The sequence below is a fragment of the Schistocerca piceifrons genome, chromosome 5, assembly GCF_021461385.2.
Source record: "Schistocerca piceifrons isolate TAMUIC-IGC-003096 chromosome 5, iqSchPice1.1, whole genome shotgun sequence".
NCBI classification, from domain to species: domain Eukaryota; kingdom Metazoa; phylum Arthropoda; class Insecta; order Orthoptera; family Acrididae; genus Schistocerca; species Schistocerca piceifrons.
The window spans coordinates 284240495-284264934 of NC_060142.1; the positions used below are offsets into that span (position 1 = coordinate 284240495).

The following is a 24440-nucleotide window of genomic DNA, read 5'->3' on the forward strand; positions in this document are numbered from 1 at the left end:
CATATTTACTACGCAAGTCATCTATGATGTGTCATGGAGGGTGCCTTGTGGACCAGAGTCGCTTTCTGTTTTCTTGTTCCAGTCGCGAATGGTGCATGTGAAGAACACATTCTCGTAATCTCTATAATTTTATCTTTATGCTCTTTAAATCTATGTGCTTGGTAATCTTTTTCTAGTTCGCCTCCATAGCTGAATGTTCAGTGTAAAAGGCTATTTTGTGGAAGGTCCCAATTCGATTCGTGTTATTACCAAGGATTTTTTCTTGCTGGAAGGACTGGTGCAGTATACACTTACTCTCATGATGCCAATTGTGGAGCTACTTGAATGATAAGTAAGGGCTTCAAGGTCTCGTAAAAGGGCAAAACGTCCAGGTGAGTGGTGTGCCAACCACATACCTGTCCATATAGCATCTGCCTGACGCTGAAAGGCAGAGGATGGTACGGCGGCTAGTAGACATTCCTTGGGACTTCATGGCCTCGACACGGAGCTCCAAGTCTTTTCTTAAAGTACGAGATGCGACAGTAATGTAGTTAGACAGATTTTCTTTGAAAGATGTGGCAATCCTGCAGGGTTGCGTAGACGCAATATCTTTGACCTTGGTCTATAAGCTGCTTCTAGTACAAGCGGCACATCGATGCAACTGCTCAGTCGTGAGTTTTTCTTTAATAAATTAACAGGTGTTTGTGTCTCTCATCACGGAAATGGAACTGCATAATATTGCACAATGGTGTGCCATTTCTTTATGCGTTAAATTTGGTGAGAACGCGGCGTCAACTAACGGTAAGCTTCAGAAGACTTTTGGAGAGGAGGTTATGTCAGAAGCTCAAGTTTTTCGTTGGCAGAAAATGTTTAGTGAAGGGAGAACGAATTTTGAAGATGAAGACCACAGTGGACGACCGTCAACCTCAAGACGGATGTCAACTTGGCCAGGGTGTGTGAACTCGTATGATGTGATCGAAGATTATCCGTGAAAATGATTGCAGAAGAACTGTACATCAATTGAGAAATGGTTCATCTAATAATAACTGAAGATCTTCATATGAGAAAGATTTGTGCAAAAATAGTCCCCAAAAATCTCACACCACAACAGCGAGAAACACGGAAAAATGTGGCAGCCGATCGGTTAGAATAAACGGAAATCAGCCCAGAATTGTTGAGCCATGTTATCAATGGTGATGAAAGTTGTTTTTTTCAGTACTATCCAGATACAAAACGCCAAAGTTTGCAATGGTGCTCAAAGGGATCACCCGGACCAAAAAAAGCTCACATGTCAAAGTCAAAAGTGAAATGCATGCTTGTGTGCTTCTTTCATTCCAAGGGAATTGTTCATAAAGAGTGGGTGTCTCCTGGACAAACAGTTAACCAATATTACTACAAAGAAATTTTAGAAAGACTTCGTAAAAGAGTTCTTCGTATCTGTGCCAACATTGTTGATAATTGGATTCTGCATCACGATAATGCGCCATCCCATACTGCTCTGTCAGTATAGCAATTTTTAACCTCAGAACAAATTTCAGTACTACCACAGCCACCTTATTCACCAGATATCGCTCCGTGCGACTTTTTTTTATTTCCAAGAGTCAAAGCGGCGCCCATGGGGCACCATTTTCAAACAACACAAGATGTCCAAAAACCTGTGACGAGGATATTACAGAAGATGAGTTCCAGAAATGTTACCATCAATGGCAGAAGCGCTCGAGAAAGTGTGTGCAATCAGAAGGGAACTACTTTGAAGGAGACAACACTAAACTTGGCTAAAACTGTGAGTAAATTTTTTTTCACATCACTCATTACTTTATTGTCGCATCTCGTAGTTGTAGCTTTATATGAAATTTGCTGCCTAGGAAACAAAATGAACCCATGATGGACGAAGCAAGAGAACATAGAAGGCAGACTAGCACTGGCAAAAAGGGCATTCCCGGCCTAGAGCAGCGTGCTAGTATCAAAGTTAGTTTGTTTACTTACTGCTGCTTACGCCTAATTTTTCGAGTGTGCATATTTAGCGTTATCCCGCAATTGGATGCGCATTTGCTGTAGTTTAACTGATTAAATACGTTCATTAGGGTGCCTTTCAAGCTCACCATTAAAGGTTTTTCTTTTATTTGGGTATTGTTCCAGTAATCGCGAAAAGTTCGTTTTGTTTATACTTCGCGGCTTTGCCTTACTTTCCGAGTGTGCATATTTAGCGTTATACCGCAATCTTAAGTACATTTGGTATAGATTAACTAATTAAATACGTTCATTAGTGTGCTCTTCAAGCTTGCCATTAAAGTTTTTTCTTTTATTTACGTATTCTTCCACTTATCGCAAAAAGGTCGTTTTGATTACATTCGGCTGTTTAGGCTTAATTTTTGATCGTGCATATTTAGCGCTATACCACAAATTTAAGTGCATTTGGTTATAGTTTAGTTTCCAAAACATATTTAGTGTCCCATTGCATCTGTATTTAATATATTATCGTTATCACTTAGTAAATCTCTTAACTAATTTCCAAACTACCATGGATACTAAGTGTGTGAGCTGCAGTAGGAAAGTTAGTTCAGGGGTTTTGTGCAGCTGTTGTGACAGGTAGTTTCATTGGGGAAATTGTAGTGGCGTGGGAATTGGGGGCCAAACGAGACTCTTCAATTCTTTTGCAGGGTTTGCTCAAGAGATAGGATTATAGCTGAACAGGAGGAGAAAATTAGAGCCCTTCAGGCTGATTTGGACGGAGCGAGGGAGGAACTGAAGAGGTTAAGGGGGGAGGAGGGTAATCAACGGTGGGAAGTGGTAGCTGGGAACGGAGGCCACAGAAAGCGGACAGTGTCTAACAGTTTCCCAATCGGCACAACCAATAGATTTGCCTTGCTACCACAGTTAAGTAAGGAAGAGGCTCCAGTAGAAGTAGATGTAGTTAAGATGCAACAGAATCTCACTAGGAAACCAACTGTTTCAAAAAAAGTAGGAAGTAAGAGGGAAGTTCTGTTGCTAGGTAGCAGCCATGGAAGAGGTGTGGGTCAGATTTTGCAGGAAAAATTACGTGACAGGCACCAGGTCACAAACTTTTTCAAGACAAGCGCAAGTCTTAGCCAGGTGGTAGAGGATATAGGTTCCTTGTGCAAGGATTTCACAAAGCAGGATCATTTGATGATAGTGGGTGGAGTGGGAAACAGTATTGATAGGGATTAGGGCTACAGTATTGAGTGTGACCTGGTGAAAATAGCCTCAGCAATTACCCATACCAATGCTGGGCTGGTACCTGCTTTTGTGCGGCATGGTCAGCCCCAGTTGAACTGCTCTGTCAGGAGGGTAAATATGGAGTTGGATCAGTTGCATACGGCGGTCACTCTGTCAGACATTGGATTGGTTCCTGTCGAGGCTATTGATAGGGGGGATTTCACAAGGCATGACCTACGCCTCAATTGGATAGTGAAGGGTAAACTGGCAGGGTTGTCAGCGAAATCCATAAGGGGGGACACTAGTACTCATGGATGTACCTCTTTTTTAGACTAATGTCAGCGTCCAATGAGAAGTTCAGGCAGGCAGGTGCTAAAGAGGTCCAAAACTCACAAAATTCTCACAACAGGAAAGTAAATAATGATGTTACCATATTTAACCAGAATATTGGTGGATTAAAGAAAAAAGTTGATTCTCACAAAAGTAAAGTAAAAAATAATGTTACCATTCTTCACCAAAATATTCTGGGATTGAAGAATAAAGTAGATGAGCTCCTGGTTTGTTTAGATGACATTGAATCTGATAATGTAATAGATATACTATGCCTGTCTGAGCATCACATTGTGTCTGATATGGAAAAGGTAAATATCAGTGGTTATAAACTAGCTGCACATAAGAGTAGAGAGAATATGGTGAGAGGAGGAGTTGCCATATATGTCAAAAGTTATCACTGTGTAGAAAGCTTAGATACAAACAAGTTTTGTCTAGGGCAACATGTAGAAGCATGTGCCAGTCAGTTTAAACGGAAGGAGGGCTCTTTTATAATTGTAACAGAGAACTTTCATTTATTCCTGGAAAACTTGGATGCCTTCTTGTGCTATCTGTCAGACAGGGGAAAGCAAATTATTATTTGTGGGGACTTCAATGTTGATTCACTGAAAGAGTGTAATAGGAAGAATGACCTGGAAGTCTTGCTCGGTTCTTTCAATTTGACATCTGTCATTAATTTTCCTACTCGGGTAGTAAAGGACAGCAGCACGTTGATGGATAACACTTTTATAGACCAAGACACGTTTAAAAACATAAATTCTTGTCCTGTTGAGAATGGGCTTTCTGATCATAATGCTCACCTAGTTACAGCTCACATAGAATTGATGGCATTTCCAGCAGGATAATAAAAGCTTGTTCTCAAGAAATAAGTGGGATTCTTAGCCACATATGTAATAGCTCTCTGAAGCAGGGTATTTTCCCAGATAGACTGAGGTATGCCATTGTTAAACCACTGCATAAAAAAGGGGCTACATCTGATGTCAACAACTACTACCCAATCTCTCTTCTGACTGCCTTATCCAAAATTCTTGAAAAAGTAATCTACTGTAGAGTATGTTCACACATTTGCAAAAATAAAGTTTTAGCAAAATGTCAGTTTGGTTTCCAAAAGGGTTTTTCAATGGAAAATGCTATATATACTTTCACTAAAGAAATATTAAATGCTTTGAGTAACCGGAAGTCACTCGTTGGGATTTTTTGTGATCTATCAAAGGCTTTTGATTGTGTAAATCATGGAATGATACTAGATAAGCTCAAGTACTGTAGTATGAATGGGACAGTGCTCCAATGGTTTAAATCATACCTAACTGGAAGAGTGCAGAAAGTTGAAATAAGCAGTTCACATAATACGCAAAAAACTGGTGATTTCTCAAACTGGGGAACAATCAAGAATGGGGTGCCACAAGGTTCGGTCTTGGCTCCTCTGCTGTTCTTAATATATGTTAATGACTTGCCATTCTATATTCATGAAGATGCCAAGCTGGTACTTTTTTCCGATGATACAAGTATAGCTATCACACCCAACAGACAAGAATTAACTGGTGAAATTGTAAACTATGTTTTTCAGAAAATCATTAAATGGTTCTGTGCAAATGGGCTCTCATTAAACTTTGACAAAACACAGTATACACAGTTCCACACAGTAAATGGAATGACACCAATGATAAATATAGACTTCGATCAGAAGTCGGTACCTAAGGTAGAATATTCAAAATTTCTTGGTGTATGCATTTATGAGGGGTTGAACTGGAAAAAACACACTGAGGATCTGCTGAAACATTTGAGTTCAGCTACTTATGCTATTAGGGTCATTGCAAATTTTGGCGATATACATCTGAGTAAATTAGCTTACCATGCCTATTTTCATTCTCTACTTTCGTATGGCATCATATTCTGGGGTAACTCATCATTGAGTAAAAGTGTGTTCATTGCACAAAAGCGTGAAATCAGAATAATTACTGGAGCTCATTCTAGATCATCCTGCAGACACTTATTTAAAGAGCTAGAGATCTTCACTGTAGCCTCACAATATATATATTCACTTATGAAATTTGTTATTAACAATCTGAACGAATTCAAAAGTAATTGCAGTGTACATGGCTACAACACTAGGAGAAAGGATGATCTTCACTACTCAAGGTTAAATCTAACTTTGACTCAGAAGGGGGTAAACTATGCTGCCACGAAAGTCTTTGGTCACTTACCTAATAGCATCAAAAGTCTGACAGATAGCCATATAGCATTTAAAAAGAAAATTAAAAGAATTTCTTAATAGCAACTCCTTCTATTCATTAGATGAATTTTTGAATATAATAAGTGGGTAATTTCCCCAACTGCTACCAAAAAAATAATTAAAAATATTAAGTGTCAAAAATGGTTCAAATGGCTCTGAGCACTATGGGACTTAACTTCTAAGGTCATCAGTCCCCTAGAACTTAGAACTACTTAAACCTAACTAACCTAAGGACATCACACACATCCATGCCCGAGGCAGGATTCGAATCTGCGACCGTAGCGGTCGCGCGGTTCCAGACTGTAGCGCCTAGAACCGCTCGGCCACCCCGGCCGGCTTATTAAGTGTCACGTAATCATTTTGTGTAATGTAATATCTTGTATAGGCACCTTTTATTAACCTGACATGTTCCACATCATTACGAAGTGTCGTATTCATGATCTATGGAACAAGTACTAATCTAATCTAATCTAATCCAAACATTGGTCTTAATTTCAAGAAGAAATTTCTGAGAATGTACGTTTGGAGCAAAGCATTGCGTGGTAGTGAAACATGGACTGTGAAAAAACTGGAACAGTAGAGAATCGAAACCTTTGAAAAGTGGTGCTACAGAAGGATGCTGAAAATAAGGTGGACTGATAAGGAAAGGAATGAGTAGTTTCTCTGCGGAATCGATGAGGAAAAGAACGTATGGAAAACACTGACAAGAAGAAGGGACAGGGTTATGGGACATCTGTTAAGAGGTCAGTGAACAACTCCCATGGCGCTACAGAGAGCTGTCGAGGGTAAAAACTGTACAGGGAGACAGAGATTGGGATACAGTCAGTAAATAATTGAGAACATAAGTTGCAAATTTTCTGAAAAAAATGGATGTGAAACATGGAATATTTCAAACAATACAGATAAGATCTGAATAGAAGCTTTTGAGTTGTGATGTTGTAGAGGAGTTCCATATACTTCAGTTTATAGCAACAGAATACACACTGCTGGACATAAGTAAGTTCAGTAGTTAAAGGGGAAGAGGGCAGCTTTGAGAAAATTTCATCTTTCTTCGTACATTCAATAGAGTATACAGGTTATTGCTGACACCAATTCTGCTGCGTATTGCAGTTCAGGAATGGAACACTGTTGGTTAAAACACCTGTTCTCAACAAGCAACAAACCTCTAGGCAACTAGATGTGTCGGGAAATGTATCATCAAAATAGAGCTACATAACAACTTGAACTACAGAAAAGTGGCGCTGTAGCATGCAGGGGTATTATGGCTATTCCTAAAGAAGAACTGAAAGATGTCTAGAAAGTGTGATTGATGTGCAAACTGTGATCAAAAGGGTAGATAGCGAACTGATAGAATCAGAATCGTTCATTCGTACATTCAGTGGCACAATGGTTCCTGAGCTTATTAAGGAACGTTTCGTTCACTTAAACGTGAGACCTTACGTGCTCAACCCTATGCGCTGGTTTAAACGCCAGCGTTTTGGGCACACCAGTTGGCATGTAAGGGAGAAGTTACATGTGGAAAATGTGGTAAGGCCACCCACGATGGAGTCGTTTGTTTATCTCCTCCGTAGTGTATTAACTGTTCTGGGATCAACATGTCTCGATTAGAGACTGTAATGTCTACCTTGATAAAGGGAACGGACAGGTGCTAACAGCAACAAAACGTATTCCATGTGATGAGGCAAAAAAGAAATATAGAGCAATGCAACCTCCTGGTATTACTTCTGCGTTTGCTTCTTCTCTAAAGAAACCTATTCAGAGAGCCGGTGCCTCTACGCAAATAGAATGTAATCTGTCACCTGCGTTTTTAAGTGCAATTACAACGGTATTGCTATTAGAAAGCCTATAGCTCTCCCAGAACATCAAGAAAGGCCACAGTTGAAGATACTGTAGAGCACCTGGCACCTCAACAGCCAGATTCCAGTAAACCAGCCAGCCGTCCTACTGTCATTTTCATGAACGTGCTCCAAAGTCTCTTCTAGCAAACAAACCAAACTGGAAGCTTGAACGACAGAAGGCAGTTTGTAAATCGTCAGACCATATACATCTCATTCTGTGACGTTTCTAATGACTCGGATTGAGGGATACCGGCTGGAATGCGAAGTCTGTCTGAAGCAATCATCTAGCCTCCACAATAAGCCTCCAATCATCGCAGGATCCCCACTGCAGCAGAGAGACAGGGTAAAAGAAAAATCTCACCGATAAAATGGCTCCTATACTAAACTTGAATATCGATGGGTTCGGGACACTGGCCGAGGAACTGAAACTACCAGTGCAGGAGAGTACCCTGTGCTTGTGTTTACAAGAAACACATTTTAAACTTACTGACGCCCCTGTGCTACGAGGCTGTACCATCTACTGCAAGAATGACCTGACTGTGGATAGGGTCGAAGGCGGGGTAGCTGTGTTTGTAAATAACACAAACCACTCCTTTTGTCCGTCCCTGGTTATTGCACACCAAGCGCCTGCTGTTTAAGTGCCACTCAGTGAGAGCCAAATCTCGAATCATAAGTAAGGAGAGTAAGAAAATGTCATGGCGAGTGTCCCTTGACTCTTATCATCGCTCTATTTTTTTACGATAGTGTGGGAAGCCATTAGGATGATTTCCAGTAAATACAGTCGGATGCCTATAGCAGTGGTGTTGAAGTAGGGGTGTCTCCAAACTATGATCAGAGACATTGCCCAGACAAGGGCGGAACATTTTGCGATGACTATTGCAACAACTAGCCAGTACCGGTGTTCAACTGCTACTGTGCGAATCATGGAGAGGCTTGAACTGATCTTCACCTCCAACCATTCCGTCATACAGCTGCCTTTTCTCCATCTGAGAGCTGGATTCGGCATTGTGTGAGGCTCGTGATTCTACGCCCGTTTACGATCAAATCCAATCAGGCATGCTGCGAAACTTGCAGACAGCATCAAAGAGAATCCTCCTAGAATGTTTTAATTGTATATGGTAGACAGAACATTTTCGCGGCTCATGGAGGGAGGCAACTTTATTACCTCTCCTTAAACCAGGAAAGGACTGAATGCGTCCCAGTAGTTACAGTAGCATCGCCTGAATGAACTGTATAGTAAAGACATAAGCGCGATGATCAACCGTCGACTCGTCTGGCTATTAGAGACCAGACAGCGCCTTAGCTGATCTCACGTCAACGTTGACGCATGAGATGTCGATCCACAGTAAACCATCTGATCCTGCTGGAGGTAGTTATTCAGCAGGCTTTCCTATGTGAACAGCTTTGATAGAAAGTTGTTTTCTCGGATAGCTAGACAACATTTAAGCAATCTTATTGATGGAGTTTATTACAATAAATTAAATTGGCAATACTTAACTTTGCGTTTTCACAAACAGGTGTCTCAAGCAATTGGCGACATGCAAATAGTCAATGTCCTTTGGTATATACAATTTCCATGCAAGCAAGACATAAGTCATGAGTAAAGAGTTAGGATGACGGCTCATCTTATAGTGTGGCACTTCGAGTGTGGTGGAGGCTATTCTTTTTTCCTTTATTGAATTTTGATTCCCCCCAAAGGGGGCGATCTGGCAGCAGCTTAGTGCGCTGCTCCCCAGCCTACAAAAGTTTTAAACCATATGAAGAAGGCAATAAACAATAAAAGCAGGTGATAAAAACGGTGACTTAAATTGTGAAATGGCGGAAAATTGTGGAAGGTAAAACATAAAACAAATGGGCGATGCTAATAAAATACACAGGAAGCAGACAGGTAAAATAGTAGACAGACAATTAAAAAAACATTGCGACAGTCTGGTTTCTGTTCGCAAGAGATATATAAATCACACCCAAAGACAGTATGATTTCTGTTCGCAACACTTCGGAAAAGTTACACAACACTGAACACTCGCTTAAAATACTGCACTAAAAAGTTGGCACAAAGATGTAACACCACAGCTAAGGGCAGATGGGGGGGGGGGGGGGACCTGGACAAATGAAGGGAAAAAAGGGGGAACGAGAGGAAAAACGAAGTGGGGGTGGGGGAGAGCTGACGGAGGGAGTGGACTCATAAGGGGGAGGGGACAAGGCAGAAGCGAGAGGGGACAGGTTGAGGAGGGGAGTGCAAAATGACTCAGGGGAGAGAAGGGAGGCAGAGAGAGGTTAGGTGGGGAAGAAACAGGGTGGAAGGGGGGAGAGGGAGTCTGGGAAAAGGACAGAGGAAGGGAGGGGAGGTGAGGATCAGAGTTGATAGGAGGGATAAATGGAGGGAGAGAGGGCATCATCTGGGAGGGGAAGTCGACGGAAGCCACCTTGGGAAAGTAGATGAAGGATGTCGAGTTGGCGGGTGGGGGGGGGGGACAACGGTAGAGGCACGGCAGAAGGCATGTGTTGGAGAGGAGAGAAGCAACCAGGGTATGAGAGGGATCAAGGCGGCAGGAGGTGTAGAGGATGCAGATATGTTCGAGGAAAGTCGAGGCTATGCGAAGCGTCGCTTACATTCTCTTCGTGTAGAGGCCGCTCCTGTCGTGGTGTGGTCCTAGTCAGCGTACCACTGGCTGACACCTTCTCACAGCCTTCTCTGCTGTATCGTTCAGGCCGACGTGCAGGAGCTTGATGTTAGCCGCAACAGCTTTAGTGGCTACCTACCCATGTTCACAGGTCTTTCTTATCTAAACACCTGTTTAGATACCGAGTTGGTGGTGTGTTGACAAATAATTCTGGACAGGAGAATGTCGACAATTCGCAGTGTTTTGTTCCTCCTCCAACACTGCAGCAGCGACTCGTCAGTTACAACTTACAGTAAACAAGTTAGAGGAGTGGAAAGGTGGTTTTTATTTTATTTTATTTTGCAGACAAGTGTGTGTGTGTGTGTGTTAAATTAAATCTTTTTCGTCGCATTTTTCAAAATCAAATGCTTCTGAGCCCTATGGGACTTAACTTCTGAGGTCATCAGTCACCTAGAACTTAGAACTACTTAAACCTAACTAACCTAAGGACATCACACACATCCATGCCCGAGGCAGGATTCGAACCTGCGACTGTAGCGGTTGCGCGGTTCCAGACTGTAGCGCCTAGAAGTGCTCGGCCACTAAGGCTGGCGTCGTATTTTTAATTTACTTCACTTGCATATGAAGGATACCAGTCCACATTTTAAAATTGCAATAAGGTTTCTGGACCTCACTTTTTATTCTATCTTGGCAACAACACACAAAGGATCGAAGGCCAGAACCCAGAAAGCACTAAATATCTTAAAGCACCTTAGCCACTGGTCTTGAGGAGTTGGCAGCGTGCATCTGCACCAATTTTAAAAGGCTTTCATGCGATCGAAACTAGACTATAGATGCACAGTGTACGAACCAGCGAAACCTTCTTACCAGAAGATCACTGACATCGTCCACAATGAGGAGATCAGGATGCCACAGGCGCTTACACGATCAGCCCCATTCCAAGTCTCTGTGCTGCTGCTGCTGGGGAGCCGCCATCCATCATCCATTGGCAACTCGTCTTGCTGCATCAAGCGTATAAGAGCCTCGCTGTTGCCAATTCACCAGGAAACCATTGTGGGGACTGAGGCTCGTTGGCAAAGATTTTGTTTCCTTATTTTTTTATTTTTGTACAATACTAGGAGAGAGTCTAGTGAATGTGGCGGAGAACTTAACGTTTTGACTACATAATCATGTAGGACCGATTAATTAAATATATATTTAGGTAAACCAAAAAAAGATGTTTCCTCAAACCTTGAAACTATGCCAACTAATCCCATGTGTGGGGGTAAAAATTGTAGAGGGTGAGAAATGCTTGACTACAACAACAATGTTAAAGTGGATGCAGGTCACAAGAAGCATGTTAAAGTGGATGCAGGTAACATTAATTATGGAGACCTGGTGAAGCCTGCGCAGGTCAGAGAAGCGTGGAGAGCTGCATCACACCAGTCTTTGGAAAGAAGATCGCAACAACGACGACAACAAAATTTTCGAAGTATTTGCAGTCTGGCATAGCCTTTTAGTTGGTCTTCAATATTGTGAGACTATTTCCTTCTTCGACGGTGCTGGAAGAAAATCGGTAGGGCGGGGAGCAGCGTGTCCTGTTGGGTGTTTGCAGTTTGGTTTGAGTCCAAACAGCGAACAAAGAAATGTACATCCGACACTTGATAAAACAACTAGGGATGTAATGTAAATTTCGTTTAAAGAAGAAAGAAGTTACAACTCAACGGCAATCCCAAGAACTAACCGTCAATTTCTCCATGAAAAACTGAAAAAAAGTTATTATTTTTATTTTTATTTTTTTATTTATTTATTTATTTATTTATTTATTTTTTTGCCTGAGTAGGCTAAAGCCTGTGCCACACAGAGCAAGTTCCGTCGTGCATTTGTTTCATGGTGCACATGTCTCTTGGCTAGCAGGCAGCAAATATGGCTGGCCCTCCGTTCCAAAAGTCTTGGAATTTGGTGTGCAGAAAGTTTTTGGGTCGCAAAATGTTTCACGTGCAGATGTTCGTTAGAATAACTAGCAGTTCTCTCAATTCATAAGAATTACTCTTCCCTGTCTGCATCAGCAACAGCAAAAATGCTTTCTTTCCTTCAATGTGGAGACATCTGCTGTAACTGAAAGGCACGTTGAGGTTATGTCCAGCCGAGCACCTCCCTAACATGGCTGAGTTTAAGACGAGGCTGTATCTCCCAGGCTGTGGCGTCAGGCATCGTCAAGGCTTCTGACCGGCCAGTGCACGTAACATTCAAGAGAACGCTACAAGGGATATGGCACCGGGGCTATCACGGAAAACATGCGAAGCTCCCTGCAGGCAAGCAGGCTAGCAGTCATTCTCGGGAGCCATTATACGATGAAACAAGTAAATTTACAACAGGTCTTATTCCATATGACATGTGATTAATACACTTATACTAGAACTGACATGTGATTACATTTTCACGCAATTTTGGGGCGTAGATCCTGAGAAATCATTACCCAGAACAACCATCTCTGGCCATAATAACGGCCTTGATACGCTTGGGCATTGAGTCAAACAGTGCTTGGATGGCGTGTACAGGTACAGCTGCCCATGCAGCTTCAACACGATACCACAGTTCATCACGAGTAGTGACTGGCGTATTGTGACGAGCCAGTGGCTCGGCCGCCGTTGACCAGACGTTTTCAATTGGTGAGAGATCTGAAGAGTGTGCTGGCCAGGGCAGCAGTTGAACATTTTCTGTATCCAGACAGCCCCGTACAGGACCTTCAACTTGCGGTCGTGCATTATCCTGTTGAAATGTAGGGTTTCGCAGGGATCGAATGAAGAATAGAGTCACATCTGAAATGTAACGTCCACTGTTCAAAGTGCCGTCAATGAGAACAAGATGTGACCGAGACGTGTAACCAATGGCACCCCATACCACCACGCCGGGTGATACGCCAGTATAGCGATGACGAATACGCGGTTCCAATGTGCGTTCACCGCAATGTCGCCAAATACGGACGCGACCATCATGATGCTGTAAACAGAACCTGGATTCATCCGAAAAAATGACGTTTTGCCATTTGTGTACCCAGGTTCGTCGTTGAGTATACCATCGCAGGTGCTCCTGCCTGTGATGCAGCGTTAAGGGTAACCGCAATCATGGTCTCCGAGCTGATACTCCATGCTGCTGCAAACGTCGTCGACTGTTCGTGCAGATGGTTGTTGTCTTGCAAACGTCCCCATCTGTTGACTCAGGGATCGAGACGTGGCTGCACGATCCGTTACAGCCATGCGGATAAAATGCCTGTCATCTCGACTGCTAGTGATACGAGGCCGTTGGGATTCAGCACGGCGTTCCGTATTACCCTCCTGAACCCAACGATTCCATATTCTGCTAACAGTCATTGGATCTCGACCCACGCGACCAGCAATGTCGCGATATTATAAACCGCAATCGCGATAGGCTACAATCCGACCTTTATCAAAGTCGGAAACGTAATGTTACGCATTTCCCCTCTTTACACGAGCCATCACAACAACGTTTCACCACGCAACGCCGGTCAACTGCTGTTTGTGTATGAGAAATCGGTTGGAAACTTTCCTCATGTCAGTACGTTGTAGGTGTCGCCACCGGCGCCAACCTTGTGTGAATGTTCTGAAAAGCTAATCATTTGCATATCACAGCATCTTCTTCCTGTCGGTTAACTTTCGCGTCTGTAGCACGTCATCTTCGTGGTGTAGCAATTTTAATGGCCAGTTGTGTATTGTATTGGTAGGTCGCCGATTAGTCCCCGTCGAGCGCCGCAAAGCCAAAATTACTATTCAATTGTGTATTCTCGCTGCAGATCCAAGAGTATGCCCTGCAGAAGAAGAAGCTGCCAACTGACTGGGCGCTGGGTAAGAAGGGCACCCCGACCACAGACGCAAATGACGCTCTGGCGACCAGGAAGCTGCTGCCCCTCGGGGGCTTGACAACGGGCTACAAGGGCTACGGGCTCGCCGCAGCCGTCGATATACTTACTTCTGTGCTTGCAGGTAAAGTGTTTCCTCTTCTGCTGCAGCCCTGACTAGTGCCTGTGTGTGGAAACATTTGAGAAAGTATCGCCGCAGTGGCAGAATTTACGTTGCTGAGTTTTCAGTCATCAGGCCTAAAGCTTGCTTTGGTGCAGTACTCTGGCCGTGCCTTTTGCGAGCCGTGTTCTTCATTTCAGCAAACGCTCTGTATCCTACATCATTAATGAAATGCCTTATGCACTCACATACTCATGTACTACCCCCAAGTTTCTTTCCTTCCACCATCTTTTAACTTCAGTTTTCAGTAAAGATGGAATCATAATATGTGCATATCCATTCACTCTGATTCTTTGTGTTCTTTTACTAGGCATTTTTTCATTGGTTTGTCACAGTACATTGTTATTCCTAACTCGATCAATTCATCCGATTTTAAGCAGTCCCCTGTGACTCCAAAATTCCAAACTCTTGCAATTGTTTCATTTCTCCGGAATGGACACAGCAGAGTGTGTACTGATTTTAAACATCCTGGCAGATTAAAACTTTGTGCCGCGACTGGAACCTCGGACCTTTGCCTTTCGGAGGTGGCTATTGTATCAGTTATCCAACTAAGCAAGATTCATACACCACCTTCACAGCCTTACTTCCACCAGGCCATCTCCTACCCTCTAAGCTTCACAATTCTCCTCCTTACCTTGTGGGACTAGCACTCCTGGAACAAGTGATACTTTGAAGATATGGCTTAGTCTCAGCTTTTCTTAGAGATGTGCTAGTCCTGCAAGACTTTCAGTGAAGTTTGGAAGCTAGGAGATGAGGTAACTGCGGAAACAAAACTGCGACGGCGGGTCGTTAGTCGAGCTTGGAGAACTCACTTGGTAGGTACCTGAACGGCAAAGGTCCCAGGTTCGAGTACCGATCCGTCACTCCCAACTATTCACGCTTGACACTCGCACAGACCTGTGCTCCAACCATGACTTTCAATAAATTAGGGTTTAATCTTTCATGATGAGTTTTGCGCCACCTTTAATGCTCTGTTTCGAATGAAAAGATATCGACATAAAGTTCGTCGTAGCTGAAATTCTCTTAGTACCCTTTAGACTCCAGCGAACAGCAGACTATCCAGCTTAACCTCCTGCTTTTGGATCGAAAAGGAAACAGATGTCCAAGGCGCTAGGGAATCAATAGGAACGAGCAAGCTGACAATACAACCAGCAACGCCTGTGAAGGACGGGTTATACGCGAGCGTGCTATTCCATTACAAGAAAAGAAAACTCATGCTCATGTGAGAGAACGCTTGGTTCATGGGAGTAGACAACAAGCTACGACAGATTTTACTACAAGGTAATGGTACTTTTCATTTCAGCCACACAGATGGAAAGAAGTGGCTGAGGGTATGGCGCTGCTCTATGTCGCATATCATCTCGTATGGGGAGAAGAGGAACCGGTTTGTTGATAAGAGACAGCTGCGGCGAGTTGCTTTACTATCTTAAGTAATGTTGATAATGTTACTCGAATAACGGTTAACAATCAAGGAGCACTGCTTCAATTAATGAAATAAAATTTTATTAGACTTTACCTTTAAGTATTACACGCCAAGTAAAATACTACATTTAAAGTAACATGTATACCTACGACAAGCACACGAACATTTTTAGATAATCAAAGAAGGATTAGTTTGAATGAAATTGAAATGGTTTAATTGTTTTTCAAAATATTCCTCTTTAATATCACGGCATTTTTGCATTTGATAACACCAATTCTCAAACAAATGATACCACTCTTCCCGAGGCACTGCAGAGACAATATTTTTGCAATAGTCCACTGATTCCACGTATTTTATTTTTAATTTTTGTAAACAAAAACAAATGACAAGGTGCCACGTTGGTGCTGTATGGTGGAATGTGCATGATGACGACCTGTGGGGCATGAGAACTCAGTTGTTACTTTTGTATCCAATGATGTGTGGTCGAGACATAAAATTATTGTTTCATGAACTTTTTCAAAAATGTATGTTAAACAGACATTTGTGAACCAATTGCCAGTAACTGTACGTCCATCACGTAATGGTGTAAAAACAATAGGCCCATTTTAGAAAAACAGCACTGAAAATTCCACGGAGTTTTTTAGGCTTAGGTTTTGTTCGAAAGACCCATTGAGCTGGTTTACTGTTTTTTTCAGGATCATAACACTGAACTCAAGATTCATCACCAGTAACGATACTCCAGGCCAAATTTGAAGTGCCACCTTGAAATTGTTCCAGAGGTTTTCTGCACCAATCAGTCCGTTGTTGTTTCTGATCGAGACGTAGTACACGTGGATTCCGTCGACGACAAAGTTTTCTCGGATATAACTATTGATGTAAAATGTTTTGGATTTGACTCATACCAGTGCCCAATGTCGCCTGCATAAATTCGTATGACGTCCGTCGATATCCTTCAAGCGGCAATATTTTCATCAGTACGAGCAGTTTCTGGGCGTCCTTAACGGAAATCATCACTAAACAAGTCGATTTCTTTTGAATTCGCTGTGTAAATTACAATTTGTTGCTTTAGATGAGGCTTCTTCGCCAAATGTATTTCTAAGCCGATCTTCACACAGTTTAGGTGTTACTGACGATTTAAAATCATAGAAAATCATCTTCTGTACATTACATCTGCATATTTTCATTTAATAATGTCATATGGAATAATTTTCTGGCGTAACTCTTCTTTAAGAAAGTAAAATCTTCATTTCTCAAAAACTTTCTGTAAGAATAATACACTGAAGGGCCAAAGAAACTGGTGCACCTGCCTAATATCACATAGGGTCCCCGCGAGCACGTAAAAGTGCGCAACACGACGTGGTATGTATTCGACTAATTTCTGAAGAAGTGCCGAAAGAAACTGACACCATGAATCTTGCGGGGTGTCCATAAATCCGAAAGAGCACGATGGGATGCAGGTCTCTTCTGAAGAGCACGTTGAAAGGCAGCCCAGATACGAATAATATTCATGTCTGGGGAGTTTGGTGGCTAATGGAAGTGTTCAACCTCAGAAGAGTGTTCCTGGAGCCACTCTGTAGCAATTCTGGACATGTGGGGTGTCGCATTTTCCTGACAGAATTGTCCAAGTCCGTCGGAATGCACAATAGACATGAATAGATGTAGATGATCAGACAGGCTGCTTATGTACGTGTCACCTGTCATAGCCGTATCTAGACGCATGGGGGGCCCCATATAACTCCAACTGCACACGACCCACACCGTTACAGAACCTCCACCAGCTTGATCAGCCCCCTGCTGTCATGCAGAGTCATGGATTCATGAGGTTGTCTCCTTAGCCGTACATGTCCATCCCCTCTATAGAATTTGAAACGAGACTCGTTCGACCAGGCAACATGTTTCAGTCATCAACAGACGTGGCGTAAAGCTTTGTGTCGTACAGTCATCATGGGTACACGAGTGGGCCTTCTGCTCCGAAAGCTCATATCGATGATGATGTTTTGTTGAATGGTTCGCACGCTGAGACTTGCTGATGGCCCAGAACTGAAATCTGCAACAATTTGTGGAAGGGTTGCACTTCTGTCACGTTGAACGATTCTCCTCAGTCGTTGTTCGTCCCGTTCTTGCAGGATCTTTTTCTGGCCGCAGCGATATGGGAGATACGATGTTTTACCATATTCCTGATATTCATGGTACAGACGTGAAATAGTCGTACGGGAAAATCCCCACTTCATCGCTACCCCGGATATGCTGTGTCCCATCGCTTGTGCACCGACTATAAAACCACGTTCAAACTCACTTTAATTTTGATAACCTGTCATTGTAGCAGCAGTAACCGATCTAACAACTGCGCCAGACACTTTCTGTCTAATATAGGCGCTGTCGCAGCGTCGAATTTTGTCTGTTTATATATGTCTGTATTTGAATTCGCATGCCGTTACTAGTTTCTGTGGCGCTTCAGTGTATATGGTGCTGACCACAGTCTTCTTGTAGACTTTAGTTTAAGACGCTGGGTATTCTGACTACCGCTTCACATGAAGTTTGTTGTAAATAACCCATTGCAGTTCAAAGGGAACAATGATATTCGTAATAAATAAACGTAAATGACGTGTGAGTAGGGCCTCCCGTAGGATAGACGGTTCGCCGTGTGAAAGTCTTTCGATTTGACGCCACTTCGGTGACTCGCACGTCGATGGGGATGAAATGATGATTAGAACAACACAACACCCAGTCCCTGAGAGTTGAAAATCACCGACCCAGCCGGGAATCGAACCAGGGCCCTTAGGATTGACGTTCTGTCTCGCTGACCACTCAGTTATGGGGGCGGACACATTCGTAATTATAATAGAGAAGGAAAAATGTCATTTATTGCTGCACACTAAGTTTGTCTTTAGCACAAAAAGGGATGTACAACGTTGCAAGTAAACTTTTTGATAACTCTACCCAGTGATATAAAATGTCTGACAGACAGCAAGATAAAATTTGAAGACAGACTGAAAATGTCTCCCCTTGACAACTTACTCCGCAGAACAATTTCTGTTATTCCAATGTGTGAAAGGTGGTGCGTATGAATTACTCACTCACAGCTATACATTTCAACAAATTTATCTTATAAATATTCAGCATATAACTTTATTTGCAATCTAATTTGCGATGTGAATGTAGAATGAGTTGTTCCATATCATTACTATTTATCGTACAAATGAACCATGAAACACGAAACTAACCAACCATCTAACTAACTAAGCGACTATCGCGGAACCCGGAATCCAGGATCGACTGCAGGTTGCCAACCTAACAGCATCCAGTAACCTGAGGATAGTACATTGCTAAAAATAAAAAAATAAAAAATGAAATGACTTTGGGCGTCTGCCATACTCCATTGCGCAATAATTAAAGACTGGATAGCTTTCACAAATTAAGTACACAACTAAATAACATTACATCCTCTATCGTTTACCAGCCGCTGTGGCCGAGCGGCTCTAGGCGCTTCAGTCCGGAACCGCGCTGCTGCTACAGTCTCAGGTTCGAATCTTACCTTGGGCATGGATGTGTGTGATGTCCTTAGGTTAGTTAGGTTTAAGTAGTTCTAAGTCTAGGGGACTGATGACCTCAGATGTTAAGTCCCATAGTGCTTATAGCCATTTGAATCTCTATCTTTTACGTAAGAAAAAAAAAAAAAAAAAAAACTGAAATGTCCGACATGTGTTAGAAACAAAGTGGAAACAATCATTCATCCCGTCATCTTGAGTGCATTTCACTGGAATTTGAGAGATTCAATATCGTGCACGCCCTCTGCGAGCGTTTATCGCTGCCTCACATCTACGAGACATGCTCAGTATGAGCCTATGGGCCGGCCAGAGTGGTCGAGCGGTTCTAGGCGCTTCAGTCTGGAACCGCGCGACCGCTACGGTCGCAGGTTCGAATCCTGCCTGTGGAATGGATGTGTGTGATGTCCTTAGGTTAGTTAGGTTTAAGTAATTCTAAGTTGTAGGGGACTGATGACCTCAGAAGTTAAGTCCCATAGTGCTCAGAGCCATTTGAACCATTTGAGTCTATGGAGGTCACGCTGTAGCATCCGTTCTCATTCTTCAATGAGAGCCCGTGAGAGTTACTGGAGGAATAGGACGACCACGAACAAGTCTGTCAAGCGTGTCCCACATACGCACGATGGGGCTTAGTCCGGGACTATTCGCAGGCCAATCCGTTCCTTCAATTTCCACGCTGTGTCAACACATCCATGCTGACGCCCGTCACATTGGCCCTGGTACTAGATGGGATTCTGAACCACCACCGCATGCAGTAGTTACAACATGGTCCAACAGGATCCGTTCGATGTACTGCCTGGCGTTATGGCGACTATGGACAACGATAAGATCCGTATGGCTGTCAACACTGGTGCCTCCCGACAATATCACAAAACCTTGGAAATCTGTCGATCTATTGGACAACTTTTGGCAGGTGCCGCTCACCACGATATCCGCAAACAAACACAACCATCACCTGGCCTCAGAGGGGACTCGTTTTGCCAGAGACGAAGTTTCCAGTTGACGAGGGAATGTCAGAACTGAGGCGAGCTATAAGATGTTGTGCCAAGAGGGGTACCCAGTCAGAAAGTCTGGGTCGTAAGAACCTGTTCATTACAGTCTGATCGGACACAGCGGTTCCAGTGGCCCGTCTGAGATTGTCTTGCAGTGCTCTGACGGTATTAGTACGACGCTGCAATGCAGAGATGGCCTGATATCGATCTTCACGTGGGGTTGTAATACGTCGGTGACCTTGTCCAACTCGCCTTGTGTACTGACCTGTCTCCCTGCAGCGTGCCCACAACGTATTGACAACACGTGAAGAGGCATTGGTATTTGCAGCAACACGACCGGAAGTCCATTCTTTAATGGTCAAACAGACCGCTCTTGCAACTTGCACTGCATTAAAAGGTTGCATTACATGTGCTTTGTTGAATACAACGTCCACAAATGACAACTACCATCTGTGGGCCCCACTAGAAAACACTCCGGACACCAGTTCTCACTTCCTTCTGAGGGGTCACCTGATTAGAGATGGGTCGTTCGCGAACTAACGGGTCCAAAGGAACGGTTCATCAAGATGAAAGGAACGAATTCTAAGGAACGGTCGTTCATAGTTCACTTCGGTCCCGGCTTTCTACGTATAGTTCCCGGGAACGGGAAACGATCGGTCTCTTTCCGCAACGGCACGTCGGCCGGTCTCGTTCCAGCCTCGGTCCCGTCTGTATCGGTCCCGGTCTCGCTCGGCCGGACTCGTCCTTCTTCGCGTGGCCGCTCGTCGCAGTTCCACTGCCGACTGCTCATAGTTCAGTATAGAGTTGTTCGTTTCGTTCGCTGCGCACGCCCATTATAGATCTGTTTCATACCTTTTTTGAACTCTGAACTTCTGTTTCTTTTCGTATTCTATTCAGTGTCCATGACTGGCAATTAAAATGTATATATAATTACGCAAAATTGTATAAAATTACGTGATATGTACTATAATACATCTTTTCAGGTAACTAAACGGCGTATCAGCTTACTTCACTATTTCGATAAACAGCAAAAGAAATACTTGTAAACAGGCAAGATTTTTTTATTACACATGCAAAGGAAGTCGGCACGGCACACATGATTGGCCATTTTCCGTCTTTTTTTGATCCAAGGTAAAAGAGCATGTTCATTGTTATAGAGGGTAGACCGACTTAACAACCGAATGGAACCGGTGTTCCATAATCGAGTGTCTGGAGTCACATTTTGTAAAGAAAATATGATAACGTCTACAGTTCAGTGGTACAGGATGGCGCACGAATAATCGGCCCCGAGTACTAGACTGCTCATTGTCGCCTACCAATCGTCATCTATTATTTCGAAGTTCTTGTTGGCATTCGCTTACTTGTTATTTCTTCACTGCCTAATTATTACATGTTTTTCTGCTCGTAGCGGTCAACAAATCCTGCGTAATTGGCGAGCAGTCTGTACTCGGGACCGGTTTTTCGTGCGCCACCTTATATTATTTCACTGCGATCAGCCACATAACGCTACAGTTGGCTAAACGATAGGTTTTTCAGAATCACGAAAATTACAAGTGTGTGAGAATTCCGTTATGGATAAAAACTCTGTACCCCAGGGCGGAGGCAAGTGTCCCCTATTGGCGCCTTCCATCTTCACCTATGCTACGAATTTTCAATTTTTCATACGAATTAACGAGTTTGCCCATTTCTACACCTGTCAGTGCAATGCACAACGTAGCCAACAGATGCTGAATGATTTTAATTCTTGCCTACACTGAGGCCGTAGGTACCGCTTGTGTCAAAATAGGTTTAACATACCGGACGTCACTATAAGTGTTCACATAATTGTTTTGAACAGTGTATTATTGTATAACACACTTCAGAAGATATGGAGTCATAAACTTCGAGGTACGTTAAAAATCTAGCTTTTGCTTAAAATGGAGCGTGAATTACCCAGACTACATTCATCCTCATTTAATTCTCCGTGATTTCCCTAAATCGCTTCAATTAAATGCCGAAATGGTTCCTGTGAAAGGGCACGGCCGACTTCCTTCCCCATCCTTCCCCAGTTCGATAGAACCGATGGACGTCGCTGTTTGGTCCCCTCTCTCCGATCAACCAACCAACCATCCTGTGTTTCATAATTTGAGCACTTAGCGACTTTCAAACATCTTTAAGCATATTTCGAACCTTTTTTAAACTTTTTCTCGCTTGCATACTTCGTGTTAAATATTTATCACATTAACCCACTTGTAAATCAATCAGACGATTGAAGCTCTCTTAGACATGAGAGTTCGATACTTTAACTAAATAGGGGCTTAGTGATACCTTAGAAACGTCCTCTAAAGAAGTTAATTTTTCGGTGCATACAAAATGATAATTGACGGAGTATTAGAGCAAACTGAACAAGCTACACCGCAGTCAAGTCGCAAAACATTATTAGAAAGCTGTTGTCAAATATAAATAAATTGCTTTTCTTTTTTGAACCATGGCACTCTAAAAATTTTCAATGTCTTCCTCGTACTAGTAAATATTCTACAGGCCCCGCACAACCTTAAGGTAACTTGCTTGAGAATTTGCTTAAAAAATCGATTTTTTGTTTTTCGTCTAAAAAAATGGCTCTAACAAGGGAATCTCCCCATCGCACACACCTCAGATTTAATTATAAGTTGGCACAGTGGATAGACCTTGAAAAACTGAACACAGATCAATCGAGAAAACAGGAGGAAGTTGTGTGGAACTATGAAAAAATAAGCAAAATATACAAACTGAGTAGTCCATGCGGAAGATAGGCAACATCAAGGATAGTCAAAGCTCAAGAGCGCCGTGGTCCCGAGGTTAGCGTGAGCAAGTGCGGAACGAGATGTCCTTGGTTCAAGTCTTCTCTCGAGTGACAGTTTAATTTTTCATTTTCAGACAATTATCAAAGTTCACGCACTCACACGTAATCAACTTCGCTCTCCAAAATTCCAGGACATGTTCAGATCTGCTTGAACATATGTAGGATTTGACGGTCTACACACGGAAAAATTTGAAAACGTTAAAAACATATGTTTTGAAGAGCACAGGGAAAACTTTGAAACTGTTGCATTCATTTGTTGCAGTTTATTTGACAAACTCTTATGTCTTCATCACTTTTTTGGGAGTGATTATCACATCCACAAGAAAACCTAAATCGGGCAAGGTAGAAGAAACTTTCTACCCATTCGCCAAGTGTACAAGTTAGGTGGGTCGACAACATATTCCTGTCATGTGACTCACATGCCGTCACCTGTGTCGTATAGAATAAAATGGCTCTGAGCACTATGGGACTTAACATCTATGGTCATCAGTCCCCTAGAACTTAGAACTACTTAAACCTAACTAACCTAAGGACATCACACAACACCCAGTCATCACGAGGCAGAGAATCCGTGTTTTCCTGTGGAGGAATCGGTTGACCTATGACCTTGCGATCAAATGTTTTCGGTTCTCATTGGAGAGGCACGTCCTTTCGTCTACTAATCGCACCGTTTTGCGGTGCGGTCGCAAAACACGGACACTAAACTTATTACAGTGAACAGAGACGTCAATGAACGAGCAGACAGATCATAACTTTGCGAAAATAAAAAAGTAAACTTTTAATTCGAGGGTAGACTTGAACCAACGACCTCTCGTTCGGCAGTTGCTCACGCTAACCACGGGACCACGGCGCTCCTCAGCTCTCACTTTCCTTGATGTTGCCTACCTTGCGCATGGGCTACTCAGTTTGTATATTTTGCTTATTTTTTTCATAGTTCCACACAACTTCTTCCTGTTTTCTCGATTGGTCTGTGTTCAGTTTTTCAAGGCCTGTCCACTGTGCCAACTTATAACTAAATCTGAGGGGGGTGCGATGGGGAGGTTCCCTTGTAAGCACTATGAGACTTAACATCTGTGGTCATCAGTCCCCTAGAACTTAGAACTACTTAAACCTAACTAACCTAAGGACATTACACACATCCCTGCCCGAGGCAGGATTCGAACCTGCGACCGTAGCAGCAGCGCGGTTCCGGACTGAAGCTCCTAGAAACGCTCGTCCACAGCGGACGGCCGTCTTAAATCGATATTTAGAGTTTTTTGAACAAAATGGTGGTTAAAAGACCTGAAATGGACATCAGGAAGGTGTTTAAAAATGAACTTAAATATCTTTCAGTGTGCGTCGACACCCATGTTACCGCTGCTTTAGCATGTCAGTGTTGTCATTAGACTTCTGTTTGAGAAACACATACTGTACAACAGATTATGAAGTTGACAGCCCTTTTACAAGATACGCTTTGCGA

The 24440-nt window shown here is 42.9% G+C and overlaps 1 protein-coding gene across 1 annotated transcript in view; it reads left to right on the forward strand.

Annotated features, from left to right (window-relative positions):
- Positions 1-24440, forward strand: part of LOC124798945 (ureidoglycolate dehydrogenase (NAD(+))-like) — a 104874-nt gene that overhangs the window by 50969 nt on the left and 29465 nt on the right. Inside the window, exon 6 of the mRNA XM_047262479.1 lies at positions 13975-14164. Within this exon, the coding sequence (XP_047118435.1) occupies positions 13975-14164 (190 nt within the window). The remainder of the gene's footprint in view (positions 1-13974; positions 14165-24440) is intronic.